This window comes from Lycium barbarum, chromosome 4 (assembly GCF_019175385.1).
Source record: "Lycium barbarum isolate Lr01 chromosome 4, ASM1917538v2, whole genome shotgun sequence".
Taxonomy (NCBI): domain Eukaryota; kingdom Viridiplantae; phylum Streptophyta; class Magnoliopsida; order Solanales; family Solanaceae; genus Lycium; species Lycium barbarum.
This window is the reverse complement of record NC_083340.1, coordinates 12,036,172-12,059,556: the sequence shown is the minus strand read 5'-3', so window position 1 is coordinate 12,059,556 and position 23,385 is coordinate 12,036,172. Positions and strand designations below refer to the sequence as shown.

General features: G+C 38.5%; 1 protein-coding gene across 1 annotated transcript in view; it reads left to right on the top strand.

Annotated features, from left to right (window-relative positions):
- The window catches only part of LOC132635217 (uncharacterized), a 65,843-nt gene that overhangs the window by 11,612 nt on the left and 30,846 nt on the right, over positions 1–23,385 (top strand). The window contains exons 15-38 of the mRNA XM_060351509.1: positions 28–95; positions 470–590; positions 672–875; positions 986–1,189; positions 1,283–1,392; positions 3,228–3,321; positions 3,401–3,499; positions 4,207–4,368; positions 4,459–4,533; positions 4,623–5,072; positions 5,160–5,504; positions 5,591–5,722; positions 13,830–13,943; positions 14,022–14,206; positions 14,434–14,542; positions 14,977–15,120; positions 15,237–15,527; positions 17,209–17,856; positions 17,967–18,155; positions 19,410–19,513; positions 21,246–21,535; positions 21,635–21,716; positions 21,797–22,111; positions 22,370–23,210. Of these exons, the coding sequence (XP_060207492.1) occupies positions 28–95; positions 470–590; positions 672–875; positions 986–1,189; positions 1,283–1,392; positions 3,228–3,321; positions 3,401–3,499; positions 4,207–4,368; positions 4,459–4,533; positions 4,623–5,072; positions 5,160–5,504; positions 5,591–5,722; positions 13,830–13,943; positions 14,022–14,206; positions 14,434–14,542; positions 14,977–15,120; positions 15,237–15,527; positions 17,209–17,856; positions 17,967–18,155; positions 19,410–19,513; positions 21,246–21,535; positions 21,635–21,716; positions 21,797–22,111; positions 22,370–23,210 (5,376 nt within the window). The remainder of the gene's footprint in view (positions 1–27; positions 96–469; positions 591–671; positions 876–985; positions 1,190–1,282; positions 1,393–3,227; positions 3,322–3,400; positions 3,500–4,206; positions 4,369–4,458; positions 4,534–4,622; positions 5,073–5,159; positions 5,505–5,590; positions 5,723–13,829; positions 13,944–14,021; positions 14,207–14,433; positions 14,543–14,976; positions 15,121–15,236; positions 15,528–17,208; positions 17,857–17,966; positions 18,156–19,409; positions 19,514–21,245; positions 21,536–21,634; positions 21,717–21,796; positions 22,112–22,369; positions 23,211–23,385) is intronic.

Below are 23,385 nucleotides of genomic sequence, written 5' to 3'. Positions count from 1 at the left end.
GATGATGTATAATTTTCCTATTGTCAGATGACAATCGATGAAGTCAAACGAACTGCACAGCAACAAGTAAACAGAGCTCTGAAGGATGAATCCAGGTTGGTTACTTTTTTTATTCGTCAAGCTGGTATCTTGGTATTGTTGAGATTGCTAGTCCCTTACATTGATTTGAGCAGTTTAAAAGAAAAATAGCTACGTCTCTCCATAAAAGTTCCGTAAATGTGATCCTGATGTAAAGCCTAGGTGGGTTTGGGGAGGGATGGTGTGCTGGGCAGGGATCAAGAGTCAAGGTTCAGTGATCTAGGCGTGTCTCCCTATAACTTTGTCAGGTTTATCTATCTTTTGCTGTTTAATGTTGCAGCATTGTCAACCCTTGAATGGCCCAAACAAATCTAGTACCAGTAGATATTGACATGTTGCATTCTTTTACACCATCCACTAAAGATTAAAATTGATATCCGCTTTCTACCAGGTTCTTTCTGGATTTGAAAATTGCAGCTCCAAAAATTACCATTCCTACAGATTTCTGCCCAGATAGAACTCATTCAACTAAGCTGCTTCTTGACTTGGGAAATTTGGTGATTTCTACAAAGGTAAATCTTATGATTGTCCGAATCTATAGGACTAGATATCCGTAACTTGGCTAATGTGCTCTGTTTCTTTGTTATGTGCAGGATGAATCTGAATTTGTTTCACCTGAAGAGATGAATATGTATGTTCAGTTTGATATGATCCTGAGTGATGTTTCTGCTTTCCTGGTTGATGGTGATTACTATTGGAGTCAAGATCCTACAAATGCAGTTGGTCCATCTAGGTCCAACTTTGTTGCTTGTTTGCCGGTTATTGACAAGTGTGCAGTGGTTCTAAAGCTTCAACAGGTGATTGCACATTTCTTCTGAACATGATCTTACATTCACATAATATATCTTATTATGTTTTCGAAGCTTCTACTTTGTTTACAATGCTTCTCATATTCCAAATTTTCCAGATCCGACTAGAGAATCCTGCGTTTCCTTCTATGAGAATTGCAGTGCGTCTTCCTTCTTTGGGATTCCATTTTTCTCCTGCTCGGTATCATCGGTTGATGCAAGTTGCTAAGATATTTGAAGTTGAAGAAACAACTGATTCGGATGTTTATCGTCCTTGGACGCAGTCTGATTTTGAGGGGTGGCTTTGTCTTCTTACCTGGAAGGTTGCTTTTAGATTAGCATATCCAAGTTTTTCTGCTATTAATGTATGCTGTAGTTGTACATTTCTGATAATTATTGTTTCTTTTATTCTGAAGGGTGTTGGTGGTAGGGAGGCTATATGGCAGCGGAGATACCTATGTATTGTTGGATCCTTTCTTTATATACTGGAAAATCCTGGCTCTAGATCTTACAAGCAGTATATCAGGTAAAAACTTCGGTCCATGTTTGGCATCACCTAATCAATCCAGTTACAACAAAATACTGCAAAAGCAACTACGTAAGGCTGGTCAAAATCCTTAATTTTGTTTTAGTTTGGGTCGGGTGACCAACTGTGTGGGGTTGAAGATCCCATGAGTGTTAGGTGGAGACTTTAATACGATAAAGTTCCCGGAGCAAGGAGTGGAGTGTAGAATGGTGTCTAGGGCAATTTCAGAATATTGGGACTTTTATTATCTATATTATATTATTTTAAAAGCATGAATATAAATGTTGGTTGGCCAAATATCCTTCAAATATTGAACGACTTTTATACCAAGATGAATTATTTCTTCGGAATATAATTTTTTATTGGATAAAATTGTAATTTAAATTTGCCCTAATGTTAACTTCTATGGAATTCTAATCACAATCAAGTTTCAACTTCGTACGTACCTATTATTTAGTATTTCGGACTCCAAAGTAAAATTATGAAAGAATATGAATTTGGAGTACAAAAAGGTAATGCCATGAAAGTCATATCAAATACGAGCAACTTTTTAGTTATCTTTGTTTGGTCCATTATTAATGAATTCTTGAGAATATGACTTCCATATGCCTAAATCACTAAGGCTTAACTACAGTGAATCATTTCATCACGAAAAAAATGTTAAATATTGTTGCATTAGTCAAGCGATTTTACATCTTTAATTGCATGACTTTGCGATTTCAGAATGGTCTGTTCAATTTAATTTATCCTTTGATTGTGTCGAACTTTTTCAGTAAAGTTGGTTTTGGTTATATGTTAAATTCTTTTATTATCTATATTATAAAAATACAAATAACAATGTTTAATGATAAAAATATCCCAAAAATACTGATCAACCTACATACCTTTTTAGTCTAATTTTATCTCGTAAATATAAAAGAATATCACAGTTGAAAATAGAATTTAAAGTAAATACTATTTACCTTCCTGAATTTCGGCTTCCAACCGATTAATCAAAGAGTCTTGAGTCTCAATATTAAAAGGATTGAGTTGTGTTAATGTCTTAACTAAGTTGTATAATTTGAGGTTTAGTTCTATTAGACCTCGTGCAATTCATCTTTATCACCTGTGTTTCCAATTCAAATTGAGTATGGAAAGACTTCTTTCCCCAAAAATATAAATTTGAAAGCCTTAGTTTTTTAAAGCCACTTGATTTTTTTTTTTATTTTAAAAAAAGCTAAATGATTTTTTTAAAAATGTCAGAGCAAAAAGAATATATGCACCACTTTTTTAACGAGGGTAATATCTGCTCTAAATCGCAAAGTTGAGTGGTATATTTGCACATTTACCCTTTTTATTTTATTTTATTACAAATACATTTAACTTCTTCGGCAAACGAATGTTTGGTGTTCTTTTGATTTTGCATAATATAACAATTTTCAGTATAATGAAAATAAATAAAATAAATGGTCACTAGCTCAATTCCTAATCTTGGGTTATTTTAGTCATAATTGTTTTTCCACGCAGGTAAAAACATAAAGGATAATGGGAAATATTAAGTGGATAAGATCAAAAAATATTTTTGTACCTTATAAAATAAATAATATGTAATTCCACATAACATCATCTAACATTTGAGAGATTGGCAAGGACTAACGTGCGAGGCACGTTCGTAGAGACTAGTTGATAAAAAAAGGCTAAAGAAAAAGAATAAAAAAAAGATGATGCCATGATTTTTAGTGCTTGCTGTGTGAAGCTTATCTAGGTCTTTGATTGTAAGTCTTATTGGTCAGTCTACTCCATCTTTTATCTGTGCTTTGTATCCTTAACTTCATTGTTGTACTGTCTTATTGCAGCTTACGTGGGAAACAACTATATCAAGTTCCTCCAAATGATGTTGGCAACGAACAACATGTGTTGGCTGTCCACAGTGCCGAACGAGCCAACAACGTACTTTTCAATATCTTAGGCTTCTTTTGGTTTTGCACATTCCAGTTTCTGACCTTCCTTACCTTATTGTCACATGTAGATTGTGGAAAATGCAAATGCGCTAATATTACGCTGCGAATCTGAAGATTTAAAGAAGACATGGCAGAGTCACTTGCAGGGGGCCATTTATCGTGCATCGGTAGACCTTCTTGCTGTTTCTCATATGCTGATTTGGAATAGATTGCTTATTGACATGCCAATAGTTAGAGTCGTGAAATTGTGTTTCAAATGTCTTAGTCAGAAAACATCCTTATGTGGGTGCCTATGGCAAAATATGAATTGATGAATTGGAACTGCTATTAATAGTTGGTATAAAGGTGAAAATGTGGTAGAGTGGTCAGCAGAATTCGATCTTGGAGACAAAAGTGTGAGTGACAAACCTGTTGCCTTGTTGTCTGCCTCAAAACTTGCAGGAGTGTTTCTCTCTCTCTCTCTCTCTCTCTTTCTTCTAATTCCTTTCCTCTGGATGATGTTAATAGACTGAGATCCTAACTGTAAGTAAACGGCTTTCCTCTGGATGATGTTAATAGACTGAGATCCTAACTGTAAGTAAACGGGATCAATTAAAAGCACTGGGAGAATAGGTTTCTGGTGAGGGATTAAGAGCTAGGACAACAATGTCTTGGTTTTCTTTTTTTAATCAACTTCCCTTAGATTTGGCAGGTTAAGTCTTCGGATTTTAGGAGACTATATGGAGTGTCTAGAGTGGTTGCTATCGTGGTGGAACTCTTTCCCCCCCTTCTTGCGGGTTGGGTGTTGTAGGGGGCAAACAGGAGTATATATTCATCAAGTTCTAAAATGTTTGCTTCCTGATGGGGGAGTTCTCAAACGTGAGGTTTCATGCAGGGATCAGCTCATATAACAGGTTTATCTGAATCATCATCTGAGTCTGAAGATTATGAAGCTGATCATGCAGACAATGATGTAATTGATCTCTCACAAATGGAGAGTCTGTATTTGACCGGTGTTCTTGATGAGTTAAAGATGTGCTTCAATTATAGTCATGAGGTGAGTATGGGTGAAAACTTTTAAGGACATTTTTTCTTGAAAAAGCAGTGACCACACTGACAGTATAATATGCTTTCCACTTTTGTCTAGCATGATCAGAGTTTTACTAAGGCACTTTTAGCTGAGGAGAGCGGCTTATTTGAATTTCGAGCAACGGGTGGTCGGGTAAGACTACTGCAGGGTTGGCTATCTGTTTTAGGTTTGCTTGATCCCTATTCTTTTGCTTAAATGGTTTAAATTTATGTCTTACACAGGTTGAGCTTTCAATTAGAGGCAGTGATATTTTTATAGGGACTCTCCTGAAAGCTCTGGAGATAGAAGATTTGGTTTGCCGGACAGGGATGTCTGGCTCTTGTTATCTAGCACGATCCTTCATCAGAAATATTAGTGCACCCCCCCTTTTAAAAGGCGTTGAGAGCCAAGGCAATGATTCTAGTCAATATGAAGGAGAAGAGGAGTTCTATGAGGCATCTGAAAATTTGAATGACCCGATTGATAGTCCTTATTCATCGGGAAACTCTTTAGCGTCAGAAAAGACCATGTCAAAGGCTCCTAGTTTTAATCGTCTTGCTGGTCTTCTGCCTATTGATGTTAATGAAAGTGGAAATTCTGTGACACTGACTGATACATTAGATAGTTTCGTGAAGGCTCAAGTGGCTATTTATGACCAGAAGTCACCTCGCTATACTAGCATTGATACAAAGGTCAGCCAGTATTTCTTATCTGACTAAATCTGTCTTCTTAATTTTACACTTAGGATTTGTAACTCAATTGCTTGTTGGTTATTACAGGTAGCTGTCACACTTGCTACCTTATCTTTTTTCTGTCGCAGGCCAACGATACTGGCAGTAATGGAATTTGTAGATGCCATTAATGTGGGGGAAGAGAGCTCTGAATCTTCCAGTGACACTTCTTCATCAGCCATTACACAGCATGATAATTCCAAGGGAAATGTGGTTGATTCTCAGTTTGAAACAGTTGATGTGCCTGCAGTGAAGGGTTTGCTTGGGAAGGGGAAGTCTAGAATTATTTTCGGTCTGACATTGAACATGGCTCGTGCCCAGATTTTGCTGATGAAAGAGGATGGATCTAAGCTCGCTACCCTGTCCCAGGACAATTTTCTTACTGATATCAAGGTCTGTTGTTTCTATCAATTATGATTTTTTCCATTGTGATAATTATCATGTGAGTGAATTTGAAGTCTTGTTTTCTCCCTGGACAGGTGTTTCCATCTTCTTTTACAATAAAGGCATCTCTTGGAAATCTGAGAATTAGTGATGACAGCCTTCCTAGAAGCCACCTTTATTTCTGGGCATGTGATATGAGGAATCCTGGTGGTAGTTCTTTTGTAGAGGTAAATTCATTGTATAGCTGGTGTGGTGGTTGTTCAAGCTATTGCTGCTGTTATTATCATTGATTGTTGTTGTCGTAACTGCTGTCTTCATTGACTATGCCTATAGTATCTAACATCTAATATGCCTAGTTACTCCCGTAGGCCTGATCAAAATAGCTACTGTGTACCTTTCTGCTTTGATACTTTAGCAATCTTTATTTAAATGAAAAAGTTAAAAATCCTTGCAACCAAGGGTGTGCCCTAGTGGCCGATGAGTGGGTGCAATCCTTGGAGACCCAGATTCAAATTCCAGCTGAGACAAAAAACAGTAACAGTAGGTGATTTCTTCCCATCTGTCTAAACCCTGGTCGGCAAAGATACCCGGTACCTGTGTTGGTGGGAGATATCATGTACCTGGTGGAATAGCCGAAGTGTGCAGAAGCATGCCCAGACACCACCATTTTTTTTTAAAAAATTTGGACGCATTGAGTGGATTTTCTATATTACTTTTTGTTATTTTGTCATCGTCATCATAGTCGTCATTATTGATAATGTTACTACTACAAAAGATGGGGAGAAGGTTTCGTCTTCTGGGCTGGGACGCGGTAATCTCTTCAATTAAGGAATAAGGATAGGGATTTTTGAGTCGTGTATGTGAAGCTTTCAGTAAACTTAAAAAATAATAAAAAATAAAAGCACCTTCAGTAGAGGTTGCATTAGGAAGTTCTTTGAAGGTTTGGATTGAGGATTCTGCCCTTCTTTTTGGGGATAAAGAAGAGATGCAGCCAGGAGTTCACGAGGAAGAAGTCTTACTATAATCAACGTGGGAATGTAACTGTCAATCAACAAACTAAAGGATGAAAACAAACTTAAAGAAGGGACCTGTACCCGATAGTGTCACCTAATGGTCTCGGTCAATGTAACTATAATGACCATGAAAGACTAGAGGTCAAATTCTTGTAGAAGCAAAAACAATAGGTGATCTCTTCACGTCCATCTAAGTTTTGGTGGATTGAGTTACCTGATATCGTGCTGGGTGGAGGTATCAAATATCCAATGGATTAGTTGATGTGGGCACAAGCTGACCCAGTGTCATGCTTCGAACATTGGTCTGGGCGGACTGGCACTCGGTGGCGTAACTTACCGGAGCGAATCAGCTCTACATGACATGTGACTTAAAGCATACATGAAGTAAAATGAAATTAGTTTTCAAATCATAAAGCCTTTAAAGAATTCCTTCATAAATAAGTACTTCAAGTTTAAAACAGTGAACCTATATCCAAAACAACATGAGACATGCCAAATGTAATGCATAACTAACATCTAATCTATGAAGCCTATACCATAATCCAAATCAAAATGTTTACCGGGACAAAGCCTCGGCATACCCAAAATAGCCAAAATGCTAAAATAAAGATAACTATGCCCCGAAGATCAAATGGGGCTCAACCGTAGCTGGGAGTGCGGAAAACCTAGTGTGTAGTAGTATCGCCCTGAATATCTGTACCTACATCGTGAAATGCAGCAACCCCGGCAAAAGGGACATAAGTACTGTGGAATAGCACTCGTATGTAAAACCAATTGAATGAAATAAAGGGACTTGAAGGGAAGGGCAACCCAACAACATTATAAATAAGGTTTGAAGAGATACGAACTTTGACTTCTGAATAAACTCAACATTTATATCATAAAAATATAAGTAGATCTTTTAGCGGGTGTTTCATTAATAACCGACATATTGTATCCACCATGTGAGCACATGGAGTCTAGTCTCTGCCCGATGGACTCGCATCCGAGTCAGGGGTCCGGCGGAGAAGATTCCTCAGTCTATCGATGTCGCCAAAGGAGATCTGATTTTTACCTTGCCGATTTGGGTTGAACAGCCGGTGATGTTCAGAAAGAAGAGCCCAGATAGGGACCTTAGCTAGCAGACCTATGATGGGAGAACGGAGGCTAATGATGCACATGTACCAGGAAAGGACGAGAGTTCCTTTCATGGGAAAGGAAAAGAAATTAGAGATTTTTATCCAGCAGGTATCGAGATAATCGACACAAAGGATAAAGAGGAAGGGGCATCGCACGTGGCCAGCAACAGTGCAGACTTGGAAATTTCAAAAAAAGTAGTGGGGTCAGCCGACCCCCTCTTAATTTCAGATCTGAATGGGGGCCCAATTATTTTAAATGAATTGGTTCATTTAATAGACATATTGGTTCATTTAAATAACTCACCTGGGTCGGAGCTTCAGCCCAAAGCCAAACTAACCCAAGAGCCTTCCATTAATTCTATCAACGTAGCCCAAGAGCCCTCTATTATACCTCCAGAATTTTCTTCGATCTTTGGGGACCTGGAATCTTTCATGAAGATGACGGAGATAGCAGGGGAATGGACAGAATTGAAATTTGGTGATATGCACGAGGAAATTTCAATTCAGAAACCGCTTTCTTTGAACTCAGGAGACGACACAGAGCTTCTGAATTTGAACAATGAAGAGACGAGGATGAGGAAAACTCTGTCACTCAATTGATGGCCTTGTCCGACCCTAGTCCTTTGCAAATTGATGATTCTAGCCACATAGAGGAAATCAAGAAGAGGGCCACACTATGGGTACATCTTAATGTCATTACACTAAGCAAGAAGTTCGGATCATCCTTTAATGGGTGTGACAAGGAAGCTTTTCTTTTGTTTCTGAAGATAGACCAGAAGAGGGCAAAAGGGGATCAAAGCACAGAGAGTTCAAGTGCTGCTGTCAACACGACCACAATTCCAAAAGAATTGAGGAATTTGTTCTTTGATATGAAATTTAACGACGGGGAACCTAGGAATAGATGGAGGAGCCTGCAAATAACCAACCAATGAAAGCCAAGATTGTGGCTTGGAATGTAAGGGGGACTTAATGAGATCAATAAAAGGGGGGACGATAAAAAATTTGATTCAACATTGGGGGGCAGATATTTATGTTCTGGCGGAGACTAAATTAGAAGGGGAGGTTACTTCTATCTTACAACAGATATGGGGAAATAGATGGGTAGGTGAAGGTCACTTGAAGGCTATTGGGAGAAGTCGGGGAATTCTTATTTTATAGGATAAAAAGGATTGGAATGGTGAGGTGGTGGAGGTGGGTAATCAGGTATTAACTTGTAGATTATCTGGCTTAAATCAGAATTTAACATGGACACTCAATGCAGTTTATGCAAGTTGCAACAGAATTGAAAAGAGGGCGTTATGATGAGAGTTGGCATCCTTAAAAGGATTGTGTGAGAGGCCTTGGGTTGTATGTGGTGACTTTAATGTCACTAGATACCCTGCAGAAAGATCAGATTGCAATGGCTGAGTCATAGAAGTTCATCTAGAATTGATAGATTTCTATTTAGCACAGAATGGGAGGAGAATTTTCTTCAAATCAAGCAATCTTTACTATCAAGATTGGGGTCTGGCCACAACCCAATTTTTGTTGACTTGTGGCAACTGGGAGTTCAAAAAAACTTATTTCAAGTTTGAAAACTGGTGGTTGGAGGTGGAAGGATTCAAAGACAAAGTGAAGAGCTGGTGGAGATCTTTTTCAACAACTGGCAAACCTTGTTTTGTTTTAGCTACCAAGTAAGACTTCTCAAAGGAAAATTGAAAAATTGGAGTAAGGTAAATGCAGGAAATTGGAAACTAGGAGATAAAATTGGAAACTATACATCCTGCTGCCTTGGGACGACTTGGGACGACTGCACGTTACATCATCTCAGCACGACCAAATGGAGGTGGAAAGCCCTTGTATAGGTTGGGCGCTAGCTAGCGCCTTCCTTATACTAATAGGAAATGTTGGGCCTTCCCCTTATTTATTAGTATTAGTAAAGTTGCTCGAGAACTTCTACTGGGAATGAAAGTTCCCTATTATAGGATCCCTAGTGAAGCCAATTTCACGATGGCCGCTTATCTGAGTAAGAAGACGATGGCTCCTATTATTGGTGAGCGATCTCCTCTACACGTTATCTTTGGGCGTTCAGGAAGGGGGACATTATTAATCAGTTAAGCGGGTTTGATTCCATACCAGAGCAGAGATTCTTGACTGATGATGAACGCATTCAAAAAAATCACTTGGCACTGGAATTTGAAGAAGTTGCTAAGAGGGAGGAGATATCATGGAGGCAGAAATCTAGAGTCCAGTGGTTGAAGAATGGATATAAAAACACAATTTTTTCCAAAGAACTGCTACCGCACACAAGAGGCATAACACAATAGATTCCCTGGAAGTTAATGGCAACAATATCACTGATCCTACAGATATAAAGGAAGCAATCCTAAACTTTTATCAGCAATTGTACAAGGAGACTGAGGAGTGGAGGCCTGACTTTCAGATACAAGGAGCTCCAAGTATTACTAATGAGGATCAGGAATGGCTTGAGAGACAGTTTGAGGAGGAAGAGATATTTGAAAGTATCAGGCTTTGTGCCTCTGGCAAGGCAACCTAGCCCAGATGGCTTTCCTATGAGTTTCTTTCAAGTGTTCGGGGAGGAGATGAAGGTAGACATTGTGAATACTTTACAATATTTTCATTCCCAGCAGGTTTTTGAAAGGAGTTTCAATGCCATTTTTGTGGCACTAATTCCAAAGAAGTTGGGCGCATCAGAGTTGAGGGATTTCAGACCTATAAGCTTGATAACAGGAGTGTACAAGATCATAGCAAAGATTTTGGCAGAGAGATTGAAAAGAGTGGTGAGCAGCTTGGTCAATAAGCATCAAATGGCTTTCATCAACGGAAGGCAGATTATGGCTGCTGCCCTTATTGCTAGTGAATGTGTGGATTCTAGACTGAGGGGAGAAGAGAAGCACCTGGCATCATGTGTAAACTGGATGTGGAAAAGGCATATGATCATGTGAATTGGAATTTTCTGTTGAACATACTCAGGCAGATGGGTTTTGGGGAAAAGTGGGTGAAATGGATCAGTTTTTGTATCAAGACTGTCGATTTTCAGTTCTTGTAAATGGAGAACCTATGGGTTTCTTTCACTCAGAAAGGGGGGCTCAGACAAGGGGACCCTTTATCACCGTTTTTGTTCATTCTAGTCATGGAGGGATTCAATAGTATGATGAGAGTTGCAATACAGAATAGATGGGTGACAGGTTTCAAATTGAGAAGCAGGGAGGAGGATAATCTGGAAATTTGCTACTTTATGCTGATGACACTGTCATCTTTTGGGAGCCTGAGGTTGAACAGATCAAATATATCAGATTGATGCTAATAGTGTTTGAAGCCTCCTCTGGTTTAAGTGTTAACTGGAGAAAGAGTAGTTTATTCTCTATAAAGGAAGTTTCCCATATACAAACTCTGGCTGACATTCTGGGGTGTAAGGTGGAAACCCTTCCAACTGTGTATCTTGGAATGCCTCTGGGCTACATGCATAAAGCAATGTCGAGATGGGATGGTATCATAGAGAAGACAGAGAAGAAATTAGCAAAATGGAAAGCCCAATATCTTTCTTTAGGGGGCAGGCTCACCCTAATAAATCTGTCCTAGATTCATTGCCTACTTATGTGATGTCTTTGTTTCCTATCCCTACCAAGGTGAGTAAGAGGCTAGACCAGCTGAGAAGGGAGTTTTTGTGGCATGGTAACAAAGAAGGCAAAGGCTATAATCTGGTTGAATGGAAGGTAGTTCAACAAAGCAAGGAATGCGCGGGGGGGGGGGGGGGGGGGGGGGGGGCGGTGTTGTGTGTGGTTGGTAAGGGGCATCAGGAACTTAAGGTTACACAACAATTGTCTTATGATGAAGTGGTTATGGAGGTATAATGAGGAAGAACATTCACTATGGCGAGAAGCTATTCAAAGTAAATATGAACAACACAATCACTGGTGCACAGATGAAGTCAACAACACCTATGGTGTGGGAGTTTGGAGAACTATCAGAGCTTTGTGGAACGTTCTGAAAGAAGATACATGTCTTAGAGTGAGAAATGGCTCTAAGATACTGCTCTGGAAAGATGTTTGGATAAATGGGACTTCACTGACGGATGCTTTTCCTGATATGTTCTCCATTCGTTCAAACCAGAATGGTACAATTGGTGATTGCTGGACACCTCAAGGTTGGAATCTCCTTTTCAGGAGAGATTTGAATGATTGGGAGGTGGAAAGAGCGGTAGAACTTTTGAATGATATTGGATTGTTCACTGGAATAACCAATGTACCTGATGCTATTAGTTGGAAACACAACTCTGATGGATCCTTTTATGTTAAGAGGCTGTACATAAGAAGGAATTGGGCTGCTAGTGAAGGGAGGCCAGGTTTATGGAAGAATGTTTGGAGAAGTATAGCACCTACAAAGGTGAGATGCTTCTCTTGGCTGGTTGTAAGAAGGGCATGCCTAACTAAGGAGGCGTTACAGAGAAAAGGTCAAACAGTTGTGCCTAGATGTTTTCTATGTATGGAGGCAAGAGAAACAAGAACCACCTATTCCTTCATTGTAGATTTATAGCACAGTTATGGACACAATGTTCTTATGTCTCACAGAAGTCCAATGGGCAATGCCTGAGCATACTGCTGACTTGCTAAGCTGCTGGATTAGAAGAGGGGGAAGCATGAGCCAGAAAAAATGGAGGGTGGTAATCCACGGTGTGGAAAGAAAGGAATGGGAGATGCTTTGAAGATACATCAAATTCTATTCAGAAAGTGAAGGAGAATTGTATTGTATCATTCTACTTTTTGTGTAAAGAACAATGTATAGAGAATGTAGATGATCTTGTAGATTTATTAGGAGCACTGTAAGTTTGTCTCTTACCTTTAAAATCTTTTTCTTTACTGTCCTTTTTGGAGGTTGCCAGCATATCCTTAATGCTGAGGAATACAGCAGTACCAGTTACTCAAAAAAAGTCTTGGCAGAGGAGTTTGGATCAGTTTTGGAGACATCTCCTCCCAAGAAGCGGACACCAAGAATGTGACAAGTCTCGATCTAGAAGAAGAATCTTCTGATCTAAACCAAGTGAAAGAGGCACCTGTCACCACTTCCATTTTAGTTTCTTGCAAACAAACAATGTCCGCCCTCCCTAAGTCCGTCCTTGATGATAGCCCTTTTATTAGGTTCATTCAACCCCCTCACATTCCAACAAATGATTTTAATTTTCATATCATACATTTTTATCCTTTCCCCCTTCCCTACTGTCCCCCCCACCCCCCTTATTTCTTCACCTGTAAACCACCACACTTCTTTCCCGTGTTTGAGAATCTTCCACACTCCCCGCCTTCCCTAAAATATCTCCAGTCCCTTCCTGTTCTCCTCCCCTATTCTCTTGTTCAATGTCCAACAAAAGTTCAATGATTCTATCCTCTTTACCTTCAACAGAGACCCCCAACACCTTCCAAACTTAAAGCATTTTTCTTCTGCCCATTTAGTCACTATTCTTCCCCCTATAATGACATCTAAAGGCTGGGCAGCTTCTTCGTTTCCCTCCATAACCCCCAAATTCTCCATTTCACCTCTGGAAGATATCACAAGTTGCATCCTATTTTTTGGGCTAAGAAGTTGTCCCTGTCCAAATTGAACAGTCATATTCCCAACCCCCTCACTGTCATTGTTCCCTGAAACATCCAAAGATGCACCTCCAATTACAATGTTTACCCTCTCCAAACCCCCGTTATAGTTCTGACCCTCATTCGACCTTTCCTTTGCAAATTGATGCACATTTGGGCTGCACTGTTTGGCATAGACCTCACTGGAAGCTGCAGGAACTAGTGTTAGGCAATTCTGCCCACCTAATTCCTTGTGAGCGCAGAAAGTTCCTGGAGAAGAAGGCTGAGAAGGCAATTTCGAGGAGCCTACCCCAGACCCAGCCAATTTCCGGCCAGATTCCAGCTCCGGCGAACCTGGCAGAGGGCATCTGGCATCTGGCAGACTTTAGATCGTATAGTATCTATTGGTTCTTACATTGAACTATTTTGTCGGAGATTGTTCATTGAATTATATCATGCAAAAGATAGTAAAACAGACAAAACCTATAAGTCGTTCGAGAGATGTTGATTGCTCTGCCATAAATTTGTATTTTCCTTGATTTTGTAAATGTTCTTTTGGTTTGTCATTGGATACACTTCTGTGGAGTTGTGTTAATTTTCCCTAAACTGACTGGTCACCGTATTTGTTGATTGCAGTTAGAGTTTTGTTCATTCACTGTCGATGATGAAGACTACATGGGTTATGATTACAGCCTTGTAGGCCAGCTGTCTGAAGTGCGGATTGTTTATTTGAATCGCTTTATCCAAGAGGTAGTGAAGCTTTAGCTTTTCTATTTGGCTATTCCTGTGTTATAGATGATGTCATGATATATTTTGATTTTCTTGTAGATTGTCAGTTACTTCATGGGTCTTGTTCCAAGCAGTTCCAATGATGTTGTCAGAATAACAGATCAAGTTACAAACTCAGAGAAGTGGTTTACAAGAAGTGAGGTTGAAGGATCACCTGCTTTTAAGCTGGATCTTTCTCTAAGAAAGCCCATAATATTAATGCCTCGACGGACTGACAGCCTTGAGTGAGTTTACAATTCTTTGGTTATGCTTTGTCACTTCTTTTAAAATATGCACCCGTCTCCAGTTGTATATTTTAGAATTCTAATGTAATGCCGATTTTTAGTGTATCTTCATGTTGATATTTGCGTATCTGTTTTGTGGGCATATGCCAATTGAACACTTATAATAGGACCTTTAATAACATTTGTGTAACAAATAATCATAGCTAATCCATAGTTTCCTCTTGCAGTTATTTGAAGCTCGATGTCGTTCACATCACTGTCCAAAACAGTTTTCAGTGGTCTTGTGGTAGCAAAAGTGAAATGAATGCTGTACACATGGAAATATTAACTATCTCTGTAAGATCTTTATTGTTTATCTTGGTTTGTTATGTTTTTCATGGAGATGCTAGTTGCTAATATCACAATATCCTTAATACTGATTTGACAAAGAATGAGATAAGTAGTCTAAAAAAAAAAAAAAAAGCTCAATAAAAACCTCATTTTCTCCGTCAGAGTTGCATGAACCAGAATTTGCATATTGCCAGTCAGAAACCGTTTGAAGCTCAATTAGTGCATGTAATAGCATTTGAAAAGGTTTTGCAATTTTGTCAAAGAGAGTACTTTAAACAGGGAATTTGTAGATTATCGTAGATCGGTAATTTGGTGGGCTTGCTTTATAAGCTCAATGGTACTATAGACAGAACAACGATGGTCTACTATTTAATTGTCCCTTTCTTTAAGTTTCTCCCATACGTATTTCATCTGATAACATGTCCCAAATATACCTTTAGGTCAAAGATATCAATTTAAATGTGGGTGCTGGCTCAGAATTGGGTGAAAGTATCATCCAAGGCGTCAATGGAGTTTCAATTGTTATAAAGCGATCACTCCGGGACCTATTACATCAAATTCCTAGTGTTGAAGTTGCTATCAAGGTACTTTAATACTAAAAGTACTCAGACTGTAGTTCTGGTCTTTTTATCATTCACTACCTATTTTGTTGTTTTGGAGATCAAGTTGTCCCAATTTTCATGGTATCTAATAATTTCAGATTGAAGAATTAAAAGCTGCTCTATCAAGCAGGGAGTATGAGATAATTGCAGAATGCGCACAGGAAAATCTTTCAGAGACTCCTAATGTTGTGCCGCCTCTTATAGATGGCTCGTCATCACCTTCAGCTGACAAGGCACAACATTTATCAGTGAGAAGTTCTGATGTTGTTAAATCTGAAGCTGAAGATGAAGATAAGTGGATTGTAACCAAGGTCTCTATAGCTGTTGATCTGGTTGAGCTTGGCCTTCACTATGGATTGACAAGGGATGCATCGCTTGCAACGATGCAGGTAATTGAGACTCCTTTAATTAAGTTGTGCTTTTTTTACCGTTATTATTACCCTTCCAAATTGTACCTTCATCTTCTTGCTATTCCAGTTTGTTAAATTTATGCTTCTGTGAATTGAAAGAAGCAATGTTCTCAGATATTTCTAGGAGGACTAGAAACATCAGAACGCCGTTTGGGTGTGGTTTGTGGAGGAGTATTATGAAGGGGTGATGACTTTTACGGGCAAATATTCTTTAAGGTCGGGGATGGTAGTAGGATTAGTTTTTGGGCACAAAAGTGGTGTGGGGAGAATGTGTTGAAGGAAACATTCCCTAATTTATATCGTGTGTCCAGCCAAAGAGAAATGACATTCCAACAAATCTGTAGATCTCACAAGTTTTTTTTTTTTTTTTTTAAATTGGGACTTAAAATTCGGAAGGAACCTTCAAGCCTGGGAGATGGAAGAGTTTCATAATTTTATTGAGTTTTTAAATGGGCTAGTCACACCAAACGACTTGCTGGATGTTTGGAGATGGCAGGAGAGTGGAGATGGGATTTTCAGGGTTAGCTCTTTTTATAAGAGGCTACTTGTGAGGGAGGAATGTATTTCCTCCCATGATGCTATATGGATTCCTAGAGCACCGAGGAAGGTGTGTTTCTTTGTATGGTTGGCGGCTAGGGGTGCGATCTTAATGGCGGAGATTCTGAGAAAGAGGAGGATCAACTACGTCAATTGGTGCTTTATGTGCAAGAGTATAGGTGAAAATGTTGATCATCTTCTTTTGCATTGTAAGGTGGCTAATCGGTTAGGGAGGATGGCTCTCAATTGGTTTCGAGTGCAATGGGTGATCCCGGGTACAGTGAAGTAGGATTTGCAAAGCTGGACTCATATGAAGGGAAAGAGAAGTCTAAGAGCATGGAGTGTTGTCCCATTAGCAATCAGGTGGAAAGAGAGAAATAGGAGGGCATTTGATGGGGTGGAACAAGATTTTGTAAAATTGCATAGGAGTGTTTTGCCTTTAGTTACTATTTGGTGTACTTACGAGGTCCCTATATGTATAAAGGATTGGACCTCTTTTCTTGAGAACCATATTTTGATGTAGGTTCTCTTCTTTTGGTATATGGCTTGTATACGGAGTTTCCCCAATTGTCAATAAATTTTTTTGCCTTATCAAAAAAAAAAAAAAAAAAAAAAAAGTTCTCAGATTTTTCTTGTCTTGAGTCAATAGATGTCACTTAAACAATATCATGGGCACATATCTAACAATTTATGTAATTTAAACGCATTTTCATTGATGACATTGTGAGGGAGTAGGTCTTATTGCATGCTTGACAGTTGTTTGCCATTTTCATCTAACGAGATAAGTAAATTTGAGTATGCTAGAATACAAAAAGTTGGGCATGATGTTGCATATCACCTTTGTTCTGGTTAGGCAGTTATGTGAACAATGTATTGTCTCACTTATTGATGACTTGATCTCAAATAAATTTGCATGAAGTGCAATATACATACTGTGATGTTCATGATTTTCTTGGAATTTGACTCACATCTATTTTGATTAATATCTCTTTTTCAATGATAAATTTGGGACATCATCATTATCGATAATAGTTTTATTCCAATTATGTTAATCTTTGTTTTCATTTATCTTTCAATTTTTGCATGCCAAATTCTGAATCCAAATCTTATTTTTACTTTTAAGGTAAGTGGTCTGTGGCTTCTCTATAAATCCAATACAGTGGGAGAAGGCTTTCTGTCTTCGACACTTGAAGATTTCACGGTGATGGATAATCGTGATGGTATAGCACAGGAACTCAGGTTGGCAATTCGGAAGCCTGAAACAATTGGGTATAATCCTTCGCAGTCAGTGGCTGATGCTGGTGAATATTCTGGCATGGCCTTCAATACAATTGGTGACAAGGACATGAAACTTGTACCTGCAATGGTTATTCTTGATGCAAGATTCAATGAAAATTTGACATCTTTTTCTCTCTTCATTCAAAGGCCACAACTGCTAGTTGCACTTGATTTTTTGCTTGCTGTTGTAGAGTTTTTTGTACCAAATGTTCGAAATATGCTGGCAAATGACGATGATGAAAGTTCTCATGCTGTAGATGCTGTTATTCTTAATGATTTAGTTTATAATCAGCCTTCTTCTGAATTCTCACTTTCTCCTCTGAGACCTTTGGTTGCCGACGATGAAAGGTATGACCTTTTCATATATGATGGCAAAGGCGGAATTTTGTTTTTGCAAGATAGAAGAGGACAAAATCTCTCTTCTCCGAGTGAAGAGGCTGTAATTTATGTTGGAAGTGGAAAGAAGTTGCAATTTAAGAATGTTAAGATCAAGGTGTGTCCTCTAAACGCACGTTTCACTTATTATACGAATCTTGATGATGAAGCTTTATTGTTTTGATGGCGATGGAATGTCCACAATTTTTTTTCCCTTTTGTGGTTCAGAATGGAAAATATTTGGATTCATGCATTTTACTTGGATCCAATAGCAGCTATTCTGCTTCAGAGGATGATGGAGTCTTCCTTGATGAAGCTTCATGTGTAGGACCATCAGAGGATGATTCTGGAGAGACCGTGGACGCTGTGCCGAATACTAATGTCAGCAGATCTACAGAATTGATATTTGAGCTGAAGGTCAAATATTCTCTCTTTTCTTTTTGGTTTTCTCTATGATGTCAGTAAAATATTTTCCTTCCAATGCAATACACCAAAATAGTTCATATATGGCCATTCTACATTGTAATCATAAGTCTTTCACCTATACTTTAGTCTCTTCAATCCAAGAGCTCCGTGAACCGGAAAACTCTTATTATCTATGATAAAATGTGAATCGCACCATGGTTTGATGGTAGTCATTAAGAGCGTTTGTTGCTCTCTAGGGTTCATGTTCCTTTGTCCCGCAGATGTTATTTGTTTGTTTAGGTTGGTATCCTTTTGTCTCATTTTAAAGTAGTGTTTGTATTTAGGCCTTTCAGTACCTAGGAACAGCTGAATGACGGTCCATAATGTCATGAGTGGCCTTAGGTTCAGATTCATGGGTCCTCTTAACATAGTCAGTTTGGAGACGAGTACCTCAAAATGTGTTGGGGAAACAGTGATTCTAATAGACATTGCGTACAATAAGTATCTTCAAAGCCTTCTAGACAAAAATGTTAGTACCTATTCTTCACCTCCAAAAAAAAAATAAAAAAAAATGTCAGTATCTATGCAAGGATTCTTAGCACCAAAAATACAGGGTCTTCCCAAGGTCTGATTTCTTTTCTACCCCAAAATTACATCTTTTAAGCAACTTTTTGGCACATGGGAGGCACACTTATTTCTTCTCCTCCCAATTTTAATCATTACTGACATGATTTATAGTAGAAGAAATGCTGCCATTTTTATCATCTGAGGCATTTCCTTTAATCTTTATAATGTCTACAATCTGGATAATAATTTGGCTCTATTATACATCATATATATCTTGCCTTGTATATGTTGTTGTAGCAGTGAAGTTTGTTTGCACTATATTTGATTCTACAATTGAGAGAGATGGATAAAAGGAAGAAACTGCTTGATTTACTTCGTTTAGTTTGAGTTAATCATGTAGATTCGATCTTTATGATGCAACTTGAGGGGAAGTAAAGAGGTATTTTTCATTGTTTATGTCCAATTTCACAGCGATAGGAGAACTGACGTTAAGCAGTTACTAAAGCTGTCTACTTTAACTATCCCTCGTCCTTTAACTTCCTTGCCAAGTGGTGGAAATGACCATAAAGATCCTGCATCATTTCCCTCTCTCCAACCTTTCATCCCGACCAAACTTCGCGTTAATGATCTGTGGTATATTGAATTCGGAGTAGTTATTTTATAGAAATTTGAACTCATTTTATGGAGAATTCAATGCAGGCTATTGGTCCAGAGCTTACCTTCTATGATACATCAAAACGTGTGGGAGAGTCTGCTGCCCTTTCAAACAAATTATTGCACACACAGTTGGATGCATTCTGCAGGTCGGTTCTCTCTACTGACCATTAGTTTGTTTTTGTTTTTACTTTTTTCTGTTGAGAATTGCATCTTTTTCATAGTGCGACCTGATTTCATGGAATTTCCTATTCGTGCATGGAAGTCCTCTATCAGCTGTCTTGGGACATGCTAGTTGGTTCAGTAGGCCTATTGAGATGGAAATAACGCGTCCTTTCATTTTTCTCTAGAATATTACTTATATTAGTCTACTGATGATTTCTGTGATAAGATGTTGATTGGTTAGAGTATTGATTCTATGTTTGTTGACTTACTTTCTAAAATGGTTCTGTCCATTAGTTTTGAGGAATTTTAACGGTGTAAGCTTCTAGTGTCAATAAGATGATGACAAAAGGCGCGTCTAGTAAGCTCTCTTTAGTTTTTTATTATGTTGTTGATTCAGATTAAGATGCTTAATGAAGATACTTGACGACACCATTGTATTTCAAATGAGTTTCTGAACAACCAATTGTTACTTCCCAATTTTCTTTTTTTGGTATGACACATGAAATTGGACCTCTTCATCAGTTCTTATTTCCTGTGTTACTGTGATTATAAGGGAACTCTTGTTAATGCATAACTTATCCTGTGTAGTTCACTAGTTTATATGAAAGAATCTATGCATCCAGCCATTAATTATGAGGCCAACCGGAAGAGTAACTCAAGATCTTTCAAAAATCTTGGAATTCCCTTGCTAGAACATTGTATCTCCGACACCCTCCTTCACGTGTAGCTCAACTTTTGGGTTTTACTAAAGGTTGATTCTGATACCTTTTAAAAAATACTTATGCATTTAACAGAAAATCGTAAGGAAATTAACGGAGTAGCTCAAGATATTGGTAAACCCCCGTTACATATTCTTTGGTTGCCTTTATATACCTCTTGGGGCAATTATATATCTCAAACAGTTTCTTGTTTTCTGTTAGACATTAAGTAAGGTAGCTGTGTTTCAGGCTCTGAGTGGAATCTTTGTAATTAGTACCGCATGCTATTTGCAACCCGCTACTCATAGTGTTCTTTTATTTTTTATGGTTACCAATTTTTGATGTTCCCTTTTTAGTGCCTTTTGATGTTTCGGTTTTGAAAATAATTCTAGATGATAGTAGTTTAATATGGCATTTAAGATTTGACATTTTTGGGAATGCTTTTGTTGGGAAGTCCTCTTTTGATTACCTATGACCCTATCATGGAGACAGAGAATGCTTTTATTGGAGGGTTTGTATTTATCTTATTCCCTCTCGTCTCTCCAGCATTATTCTTTATCCTTGTGGCTTTCTCTGTAATGACTAATGGATTTAGCTCGAATTCAAGTGCAATGCAATGTTGAAAAAAAAATAATGTGCCTCCAGTATATGTAGGAGATAAAGTACAAGTCTCTGCTTCCACTATTTCTCAATATTACTTTTAGTTTCAAGTTTTAGCGTCGGGATTGAGGCGTAGTAATAGTTGTTGTTATGGTCGTCATGTGTTTGTTTAGAATGCTAGAGTTTGGATACAGGAACTCAAATTCTTAAGTAAGGTACTATCCTATATTAGACAAATATGATGTGTATTGTGGTCAATAGCTGTAAACAAGTGTCTTGTCTTCATAAATCATCAATTTATCAGTATATCGTTCTTTCTATAAGTTTTCACTAATTGTAATGTGAGTGCACCTGGTCGTCTGTTGCTCTGCTTTCTCTTGAAGGTATTACGTAACAAACTGGGCTGTGATGTTTCCAGGGTTGTTCTAAAAGGTGATACCTTTGACGTGAATGCAAATGTTCTTGGATTAACTATGGAGAGCAATGGAGTCAGAATAGTGGAACCTTTTGATACCTCTGTGAAGTTCTCTAAAGCTTCCGGAAAGTCCAAAATACAGTTGGCCGTCTCCGATATTTTTATGAACTTTTCGTTCAGCATCTTGAGACTGTTTTTGGCGGTTGAGGATGATATTTTGGCGTTTTTGAGGACCACATCAAAGAAGATGACGGTGGTGTGCTCCGAGTTTGACAAAGTGGGGACTATCAAAAGTATGAAATAGTGCATCAAACAGAGTAATTTTTTTTTCCCATGTGCGAAATAGAGATCTAAACTGATGAAGATGATGTTCGTTGATTGTCTCATCACAGGTCCGTGTAATCAAATATATGCTTTTTGGAGAGCTCGTGCTCCGCCTGGTTATGGAACAATTGGCGACTATCTGACACCAACGTTAGTGAAATTTCCCCAGATTCACTCTCTCTATTATCTTTGCAAATTTGCTTGTGACACTAACTGCTCTAGTTCAACAGTGACAAACCACCCACAAAAGGAGTCATTGCTGTGAATACCAGCTTTGTCAGAGTAAAGAGGCCAGAGTCTTTCATGCTTATTTGGCCCTTATCCCCATACGAGGATGGTGAATTGGGTCCAACCATGTGCTTATCTAAAGAAGACAGCACTTGTTCCATTTGGTTCCCTAAAGCACCGAAAGGTTATGTTGCAGTGGGTTGTGTAGTTTCTTCCGGAAGGACGCAACCTCCAATATCGTCAGCCTGGTGCATCTTAGCTTCTTTAGTTTCACCATGTGATCTGAGAGATTGTGTTAAGATTGGCACGATGAATCGGTATGTGAAGTTATTTAATCTGTTTTCTTTCAAATTCATGGAGTCAAAGGTACTGGAACTAGTATTTAAAACCATGATAAAGCAAGTCTATTCTTATCTTACGCGTTTCGTCTAAGTTGAATTTAAGTCAAATCATACGACTCATTAGTTTTGCATACTTCTACGTATTTACCAGCCTGTAATGCAGTTACAGATATCACCATACATGCTTTGTTTAATATAGAATATATTCTAACCTGTACTTAATCTTGATCCCAGATCTTTCAACTTGGCATTCTGGCGTGTGGATAATTCCGTCGGTACCTTCCTGCCTTCAGATCCGACTACTTTGAAGTTGTGTGGCAGAGCATATGATCTAAGGCATATTTTCTTTGGAATTCCCAGAGATTTCTCTGAAACATCAAAGAGCTCAGAAACCAGGGCTTCTTCTGGTCAAAATCACACAATCCGATCAGAGAGGTCATCCACTGTAAACTCTGGTCGCAGGTGTGAATCCATTGCTACATTTAGGTTAATTTGGTGGAATCAAGGGTCTGGATCTAGAAAGAAATTATCTATATGGCGCCCTATTATTCCTCAAGGGATGGTATATTTTGGTGATATTGCAGTTCAAGGGTATGAGTCTCCAAATACTTGCATTTTACGTCATGATTCTGATGAGCTTTACAAAGCCCCTTTAGATTTTAAGCTTGTTGGGCAGATAAAGAAACATGGATCAGTTGATAGTATATCTTTTTGGATGCCTCAGCCTCCTCCAGGCTTTGTATCCATGGGTTGTATAGCCTGCAAAGGAGCACCAAATCAATCTGATTTTGGTTCCTTAAGATGCATCCGCAGTGATATGGTTGCTGGTGATCAGTTTCCAGAACAAAGCATTTGGGATACGTCTGATGCCAAATCCTCGAAGGAGCCATTTAGTTTATGGGTTATTGGAGATGAGTTAGGACCCTTCATTGTTCGTAGTGGCTTCAAGAAGCCTCCAAAGAGGCTTGCTTTGAGGCTTGCTGATCGAGGTATGGCTAGTGGTCTCGATGATATGGTGGTTGACACAGAAATCAGAACATTTTCTGCAGCCCTTTTTGATGATTATGGTGGCTTGGTAATCAATTTATGCTTTTCAGCAGCTTTGATATCTGCTGCACATTTCTAATTGCTAAATTGGTTAAATTAGGTGTATTATTGAGAGAATAAACTGCAATTGTTGATAATTCTACTAGGTTATAGAAGCATATAACCTGCAAAACGTTTTCAGTTTTACTTTTATTACTAGATGG